Source organism: Rhinolophus hipposideros, assembly GCF_964194185.1.
Source record: "Rhinolophus hipposideros genome assembly, chromosome: 12".
Lineage (NCBI taxonomy): Eukaryota > Metazoa > Chordata > Mammalia > Chiroptera > Rhinolophidae > Rhinolophus > Rhinolophus hipposideros.
The window spans coordinates 66,957,291-66,966,996 of record NC_138058.1 but is presented as its reverse complement, the minus strand read 5'-3'; the positions used below and the strand labels follow the sequence as shown (position 1 = coordinate 66,966,996).

Sequence of the window (9,706 nt, the reverse complement as noted above, 5' to 3'; positions counted from 1 at the left end):
TCTGCCAACACACCCAGTGTCTGTATCACAGGGATGAGCTCTGGACAATCTTGTAGCTGCCTGGTTGCAGCATTTCCTATTCTATATCTCATGCTGCTCTGACCCATCCCCTGTGACTGGACCCTGTTCTTCCTGCCTCTTTCTGGTTCTCCCATGCAGAGCCAGGCTTCTGTATCATCTGGCCCTGAGTATGACTTACTGACTGTGATTTTCCTTTGCACCAATTCTGAAAATTTGCCCCCACTTTCCCACTGCCACAATCCTATTAAAGGTATATTACCATACTTCATCTAATTTTGAGAAGCCATTTTGGCCCATGTGTAGGACCTCTGAATAATCTCTACTAGAACCTTCCTCTATACACAGTTCAATTTCCCCAGGTCCCGTCTGACCTGATGCATTTTCTCCAATTCACCCTCTTTTCTAATCTCAACCAACCTATCATCATCATAAGAGCCTGAGTCTGCCACATATAGTCCGCAATATGCCATGGGTAAGATCAGAGTGCAAAAAAGAAAAGGAATCTTTGAGATGTTCTAGTTTGACCCAAACCCTTCCTCCTCTTCATTATGTAAATAAAGATACCAAGACACACAGAGGTGAAGTTACCAGAGTAAGCCAAGAGAAAATTCAGGATTAAACTTGAAGTCTGCTAGCAACCAACTTTATACTCCAGTATTTTTAGAGAGATAGAAAATAACACAACTGATATTGATTTAAGATTATTGTACAAAAGAGAACTGTCAAAAGTGTTACCGATTTCTCACAAACCTACGCCTCAAATCCAAGGTATTTGCAAATGGAAGATTGATTTTCAGCAGTTTTTATGAGATGGATATTAAACTATAACACACAACAAGGCTGACTGTTCTAGCCTACAGAACCAACAATTCAGACTTTTAATAGTAGATGATTGCAGTAAGAGAAACTCTAGAAGCCTCCAAGGTCTAATATTCTATTAGGAATATAAATAGCCCTTACAGAGCTTGAAGCAAAAGGATGTCACCATAATATTAAAGGGAAAAATACTCCACACAATACCATCAAGTAAGTTAATAAAAGGTATGATGCTAAAGAAAAATACCCAAATCCCTAAACTTCAATAAAAATGTAATAGTTTCATAAAAATAAGAAAAATCCTGCCCCATGATAATGACATCGTTTGCATAGATACAAAGAAAAGTTTATCACCTTCCAAATGCAAATTCCTAGAAATAGTCTATATTTTTGATGACAAATATAAGATTTACCAACATGATGTAAACCAAACAATATCCCAAGATCAAAAATATATTTATATTAAGAACAGTCTATATTTTTAATTGTTCATTTCCCACCACACACTGTGCAAATTAGTTTCAATCAATTCAACTCTGTGCTTTCATCAAAGAAAGATGCTTGGAATATCTACATATTTAATAAAATTCACCCCATAAATTTCACATTGATAGGTAATGTTGCAATTCACAACCATAACCCTTTGCTCTGTATGCAAAAAAGAGAAAGAGAAAAAGGGAGAGAAACATGGATTATCCATGAATTCGGGCTCTCACATTCAAGTACTGCCATCTAAGTCCTAAAAATAATTATACACTGCTCCCTCCAAACTCTCTGGCTTCCTAAAATGGTGGGTAAGGGCAACACTCTTGGGAAGTGACGGGGAATTGATGCTTTGTCAGCACCTGGGGAATGGGTTGGCTGAATCACTTGAAAAGAGTACAGCAATTTGGAAGGCCAGTGTTTATAATGCAAAGGGCTCTTTGCATACCAGCAAAGAAGCTTGGCACAAGAGCCACTTTCATTTCAGCCATTAAGAAGTAGCCTCCCACTGGATCCACTCACTGAAGAGACAAGTAAAGGTGGGCCAAGACTCTATAGAAAGTACATTTTTAAGGTGGGCCATTTAAAATCGCCTGCATTTGCATTTGAGTTGTAAGTTTTGTTTTTTTGTGGGTTTTTTTGGGGGGGATGACGGGGTGTTGTAAGATTTTGACCTTGCCAGTTACTACTTCCTCCATAACTGTAGATGAACTGATAATAATGCCTGGTATGCCTGTGAGTGCTTTGAATTACATTAATATATTTTACCCTCATCTAATCCTTAAGTGAGTGAATTTAGGTAAGTCACAGGGAGGCTAAGAAACTTACCTAAAACAAGTGGCAGAATCTAAACTCCAACTCCGGCAGTCTCACTCCAGACTTCTTACCTTAGCACAAAATGCAATGCAAGTGAATCCGTAAGGAAAGAAAGAAAGTGCTGCCCATGGAATATGGCATTTCAGAAAATCCCCTCAGATTCTCAGGACCCTCATAAATGTTTCCCAATAAAATGTGTCCTCTGTTACTTAGTCTTCATATCTGTGAAATGGAGAGAATAACTACTGTACTGTCATTTCTGGGTAGTTATGAGATTCAAGAAAACATAATGTATTTCTTTTGGAAAAATCCAATAGCATAAGACAAAAACAAGTTTATATGTCATCATCCATGAATCAGTGTGTAGTATAACACTTCCAAGAAATGTTAAGTAGAAATCATTTTTAATTAATTATATTAATAGGTCAAAAGGAAATAACACACTACAACCACCAATCCAAATATAAGAAACACAGTCCAACATAAGAAAACTCAGGACTGAAGACCGCATCCCCCTAAAGGATCAACACTGCCGTGGGCTTTCACTGGCACAGAGCCCTGTGCAGAGCAAAGCACCAGGAGCCAGTGACAGAGGGTTCGCCTCAAGTCCCCAAGATGCATCACTCTGAGCATGCCCCTCCCTCTCTTGTTTTCAACTTCCTCAGATGGACATCCAATGCAATTGCACATACTCTACAGCTCTAGAATTTTGATCATTCTCCATCTCTTAAGCTTGGTTCTATAGAGTACAACCTCAGTGACTCTGGAACAAGAGTAAAGAAGGGGCAGGGCACTATTACAAATCCTATGGGTTCAACTTCTTAGATTTCTTTCATATCTGTAGCCCACTAATCCATATGTCCACAGTCATGGCCCTGGTTCAAGTTCTCATCATCTCTCATCAAGATTCTGATAAGAATCGAGAAGACTCATAGCTGATTTATTTTCCATTAGTCTCTTTAGACCATGCAAAACCTTCACCTTGCCTCTACGTACTATAGAATAAAATGATCACCTCTATTCGATTTTTAAGGAACAAGATGCGAATCGGCTGACCAGGCAGGATTGCAACTTGTTTGGGTTCTCCTAAGAGCAGATTCTAAGGCAAGAATTTGGGTACAAGAATTGTATTTTTGAGGTGGTCCTAACAAGCAACGTGAGGGATGGATAAGTGACTTTTAATTGGAAGAAAAGCCAATAAATGTGCATTAATAAGTAGATTAAGGCACAAAACCACTGGGGCCTCCTAGGATAATGTGAAACACATCTCAGAATAGACCCACTTAGACGCAAGGAAGCTGGGAGATTAGTCTACCAACTCCTGACACTCACCAACCAGAAAGTCAGTCATTCCTGGGACTTTAATTCTGCAGAACTCCTCTTCTCTTGAAGGCCAAGCATACTCCCAGAGGATACTCTCAGATTAAAAAAATGCAGGGAAGAAACTGTCTAGAGGAGAGGCCTCTGGGGTACATCAATGGGCTGTGATCAGGGCACTGAAAATTGAATAAAAAAGAAAGTTATAATATTTTAATGGTATTATTAGATTGGAAGAAAAAGCATCAAAAGAAAGAATATCTACCAGGAGGCTAGTAAAACAGTACCAGAGAGCAATAAGCGAGTATTTGGCCAAATATTTAGAAGCAGAAAAAAATCTTAATTCCACTGAATGTAGAGAAGTTCTCTCCTGTAGGAGTTTAGCAATAATATCATCTGTAATTTGTCATCTAGTGTGCTGCTCTCTTTGAGACAATGAGGACTTTATTTTCATCATCCCCTTACAACAACTTAGCAAATGAAACAAGGATTTGGTGGGTTCGTTGATGTCACAGAGTTAGTAATGTGGACCTCTTACTAGCTGTTTTGTCTTGGACAGATTGGACTTAAGTTTTCCCATTAAGTAACTGTGACTTCATGACCTCAGCTTTCCTCACTATAAAAAGAGAATACTGACCTCAGAGATCTCTAAACCCTCTTACACCCCTGACAGCCTTATACACTCTGGAATATCCTAGCTGAAATGCATACCTGTGTTAGATGCGAAAAATATGGACCTCTCCTGATATCCAGTAAAATAACGACCACGACAACACTTAAAATCTGAGCGCTCTCTCCCATTCCCATGTCTATAGTTTTTCCACTAACTTGCCCTGTTTCCATATGGTATAGAATATGTCAAGTTTTCACAGAAATATTCCTCCAGATTATATAGTTCCCTTTGTTCTAATATCACATTCACATCATGTTCACCACTCTTTGATACCAGGAGGAATCTGGATGTGCAATGTAAAGTTTATTCAATTCAATCATATATATTTGCTTTATTTCCTAATCTATGAGTCAAGCAATATGCCAGACACATATGGCAGCACAGGGATAGATAAAGCCTTATTTTTCTTCAAGAGATTTATAACCTTGGTGGGAGTGGAAACTGATATTTAAAAAGTTCGTTCTCATCCATTGTCTTTAATCATCACAATGATCCAATCAGATAATATAGTAAATACCCATACGATACAATGGTGACAACTATAGATTATTTCCCTTTATCCTTTATTCAAACAGTTTCTAAAAATTATTTGTTTTCAGATACAGTTGAGATTCAATATTATTTTATATTACTTTCAGATGTACAGCATCGTGGTTAAATATTTATATAATTTACGCAGTTATCCCCCAATTAATCGAGTACACCCTGGCACTACACATAGTTGTTGCAACATCACCAAATAGAGTTTTATTGATGTCCACCTCATCTCAGAACCATACCTCAGTTCGTAAGTATATATTCAGAATAAATATTCTCAGTGATGTGTAGAATACCAATACTGATTCCAACTTGCAGAATCCTCATATGAATTGTCACCTATAGAGAAATAACTACCATGATTTGAAGGACCGAATGAAAGCACTGACAGTACCTCTTATCCCTACAAACTATAAGTCAAAAGAAATGTTTTATCCCCAGGGAAACCATAGAGATGCCACCATACAGTGCTTGAAAGACGCATATGTGATAATTCCTAGAAGATCCGCAATTCAACTCCAGTTTGGCCAGTGCAAAACATTGATGGGAATAGGAAATCGGTGACAATGCGTTTTACAGCTGCTTGTCAGTTTGGTTTCCTTTACTGGAGTTATCTGCACCTAGGTTGCAGATATTGATAGAGCAAGGGCATTTTTATCCATTCCCATGAACAAAGAACACTAAAACTAGTCTACTTTCACTTTGTAGGGACGGAAATATAGTTTTAGTGTCCTAGAAATGACAACTCTGGATTGTCAACTCCCCAATTCTGTGCCACAAGTTAGTTCCAAAGATATGACATTGATGGAACAGAGAGCAAGTTGCTTCAAGAAAAAGCGGTTTTTGGTGGACATCATCAAATAAAGAAGTAAGATACTCCCCTTTTGAATATTCTGCTGGGTCATTTCACCAAGTGATTTGAAAAGCTGACAGGTCTAGATGGGGCCCAGGGCAAGAAAAGATGCTCAAGCTGGTCCTGACTTCAGTGCAGATGGCTCTGCCTTATACTCAGCACATCTCTTGGAGCAGATGTGGTGAGTATAATGGAGATCCTTCCATTTGGAAGAATATCCATATGCCCTACAATAAGTAAGCAATCTTCTTTTGAGCAATAGTTCCCAACTTACTACTTCTTGGGGGAAGACTGAACTCACAACCATAAGAATGTGAGCTCTCCACGTCTAGGAATTTGTAGACATTTCTGCAGGACATTGGATCATCCATCACAGGTCATGAAATCGACACTAAGATCGGAGTGGGACCCCCCTTGCTCAAACTATACAGACAACACCTGTTAAATGACTGGTTCACTAGATTCCACTTCATATGTAGGCTTATGTTTCGTATTTGGTGCAGATCTGCTCAGATAAGAAAACATGAAACTTACTGTTCAGCATTCTGTGGACACTCTGGGTACACAACAGTACAGCGTCCCTTCCCTCCAACCTGAGCTTCCTGTCCTGCAACTGTGTTTTCTTTGCAGCTGCACTGTCTCCGTAAAACCAGCATTGTCTGCTCACTGGAGATGAGAGCATTGTTATGAAACACCCTTTGGTGGATTTTTATAATCACACACTTTCTTTTTGGAATTAAACGAAAACCAAAACCCCATTTCATATCATAAAAATTCCTGTGAAGCCCCATTAAATACGACGCTGCAGAACAGGAGCTAATGATAATTGCTGTTTAATGACATCAAGTTCAGTTCCATTGCAAAGAACACCCTCCAGAAATTATATTCTCAGCAAGGGGACATATTGAACCTGGTACTATTTGTAGCTAAGTAATATAGTAAAATAAAATTGTTAAATGGCAAAAGCAGCATCCATAGGCATCTTAATAATCTAGATTCTTAATTATTTGTTTATTGGTTTGTTTTCTAATCTTGGGATGCTTTAATTATATACACTGCCTAACACAAAGGGGGGAATGTGAGCAATTTCATAGCCTGAGGATTCCTGGTGATCTTATTATTGACATTACTAATAGCATATAGCTTGATTACAATAAATACAGGATTACAATAAATACAAGCTTAGGTGTGAATCCTGGTAACACCCTCACCGTGTGATGCTGAGAAAGTTACTGAATCTCTGTGAGCTTCAGGACTGGTTTATGGTTTCAATGAGATAACGTATGTTGAATACCTGTCACAGCACCAGACACCAACTAAATTTTCCATGTTGTTAACGTCCTCTGTGGTCACTCTGCTGGCAAAGCTACCTCCAGAGGTTCCCTAAAAGAGTTCAACTTTATCTGGGAACAAGAAAAAGGCTCAGCATGATGGGAAGAACTAAGGCATGTTGATGGCGATTGGCAGGCACTTCTCCCTGCTTATTTCCCTAGGGCGATCTAAAGGGTTCTTTCATAGCTGGTGGTCAATCCCAGATAACAATACAATGGAGCTATGCTTAGGAAGTTTACAGCCTTCCAGGAAGAAGGTGGAAATATGAGCTGCTGAAGCTCAGCTGCCTAAACAGACAGCGTTCCATCTGGTGGGAGAGGAGGAAGTCGGGGGAAGTCAAAGCATAATATATATTGTGAAAATCTGATGTGTATGTGTGCAGCCACAGTCTGGAGAAGAGTTTCCAGTCTATTCTGTGCTGGTTTAATCACCTGGTTTGACAGAGAAAACCTTTGCCCCAGTGGATTCTATAAAAAGGTCCAGGAACAACTATTCTACCATAGCTGTCTAATGACGTTTTGTCTGGAGGCAATGGTCAAAAATCAAAATCTACACTAGATCAAGTCTATTTTCAGGGATAAAATGAGGCGAGCTCCAAAAGCCTCCAAATAATTTTCCGGGGGCAAAAATAGAGTCAGAGGTATTTCTCGTCAGCTTGGGGGGAGACAGATACACACAGTTTCGCATCTGGCCCCTGTTTGTGGAAGCATGCTATGTGCTTCACCCTGCAGCCTGTAGTGATCGATATGATCAGCAATTTTCCCTTTCCAGGTAAAATAATAACCGGTAACATTTACTGAGCACATATGATTCTCTGGGCACAAAACTGTTTAAAAAACGGGATAGAATTTGTATCTGAGTGAGCACGGTCAAGATACAATGAGCTCTCCCGGAGACGCAGAGTAATGGCTTTCCCTTGTCCCGTGTTGGTATGTGTGAATGTCCTTCATGATCTCTTAGGGCCAGATACAGACAAGAAGGATTCTGCAGATCCACCATCACGACGTCTTCCACTTTTTCAGATTCTTTTGGTTTATTCTTTCTGTAAGGAAGAGTTTATTCTCTGATACCCAGCCTGCAGGCATCCTTCTATCCCACTACAATTATTACCTTGATTTTCCTCTCTTTGGCTAGCTGCAGTATTAGTGGCACAAGTTCTGTGCAATTAAAGCTCATGAAGGGATTGGCATTTCACCCAGTGGGCTTGCTTCTCCTTGCCATACTTACAGCTCCCTTAAGTCCTAGTTGTGCTTAATGACAACTTGGTAGTGGTTTTACATAGCACGTGTTGTCTCTAGATTACAAAATTCTCTGTAAAACTTCTCTCACAGTCCATCCCAGATGGATGGAATGATTTAAAAAGCCAGCGAGGTTAAGTTACATGATCAATAAACAGTCATGAAAGAAAAAGTAGAATTCAAATTCTTCCAGGTTTATTTTAACCCACAGTGCCTATTCACGGAGCCAGGATGCCCCTTCCCCCCATAAAGGAAGAAGCATAAAGCCATATATTTAGATGCTCATAGCTCAGATGGGAAGAAATGCAATACTTTTGATTTGCAAACTGGCCCCCATGCACTGAGGGCAAGGAGAGATGTAAGAGGCAGACCACTCCAAATTGGTAGGTAGCAGGTTTGATAAGTAAGGGAACTTACATGTGAGGCCTTTCTTCGGGGGCCACAAGACAAGTATGAGGTGTAACCAAACAATACGGTGAATGTCTAAATTTTTAAAAATGTATTACAGTAAAAGACATACTTCCATTACTCCCTCTCAAAGTATTCCCCCTTGCTTCAAACACACATATCCATCATTCTTGCAACTTTCTGAAGCAGTTCTGGAAGTCCTCTTTTATGAGTATCTTTAGTTGTGCTGTCATGGCTGCCTCGATGTCCTGAATCATTTTTACTTTGGGGAAGAGTCAAAAGTCACACGGTGCCAGATCACATGAATAAGGTGGATGAGGACACATAGTAATGTTTTTATTTGACAGAAATTGCCGTATATCAGATGCTATGTGTGATACAGAGCATTGATATGATGGAGGATGATTTACAGCACACTTTAAAACACACCTTCTCTCAACTGTAGCTCACACCTAACTGACTGCACTGAACAAACTGGTCACACACTGTTACTAGGGTTCGACGCACTGTTTCCCGTATTGAAGATCCCTGCTTTTCTGTTGGATGGCATTCGACAGCAGCATTCACCATATTTTGTGATCACAATGGAAAGGCTCCATGTCATACACTGCTTCTGGTATGGCAATTTCTGTCAAATAAAAACATTATGGTATATCTTCATCCACCCATTCACTAGATCTGGCACTGTGAGACTTCTAGCTCTTCCCCAAAATCAAAATGACCATGAAAGGAAAATGTTTTGAATCGATTCAGGACATCGAGGCAGCCACAACAGCGCAACTAACGACACTCACAAAAGAGGACTTCCAGAACTGCTTCAGAAAGTCGCAAGAATGGACGGGATAAGTGTGTTTGAAGCGAGGGGAAGTATTGTGAGAGGGATTAATGTCAATGTGTCTTTTACTGTAATGAATTTTTAAAAATTTAAACATTTTCAGTATTTGTTGATCACATCTTATAAGTCTCCATACTACCTACCAGAATCTCAAAGCATATATAGAGGACTTAATGGGGTCCAGTCATGCATTTGGTCCAGAAGATTTCAAAAACACATTGCTCTCTAAAGATTCTGGCTTTGAAACCAGTTCCTACTGTGAAAATGAAGGGCAGAGCATATATTCCAAGGATGGGGAGGGGTAAAGAATCTCTGATTGCCAGGGTCAGCTCACAGGTCAACTGACAGTCACGTTCTTTTGTTGACCTCTTCAAACA

General features: G+C 39.6%; 1 protein-coding gene across 1 annotated transcript in view; it reads right to left on the bottom strand.

Moving 5' to 3' along the window:
- Positions 1–3,468: 3,468 nt before the first annotated feature.
- The window catches only part of RAD51AP2 (RAD51 associated protein 2), a gene marked incomplete at its 5' end in the record, with an annotated part of 66,607 nt that continues 60,369 nt past the window's right edge, over positions 3,469–9,706 (bottom strand). The window contains one exon of the mRNA XM_081068858.1: positions 3,469–3,632. Within this exon, the coding sequence (XP_080924984.1) occupies positions 3,625–3,632 (8 nt within the window). The 3' untranslated portion in view covers positions 3,469–3,624. The remainder of the gene's footprint in view (positions 3,633–9,706) is intronic.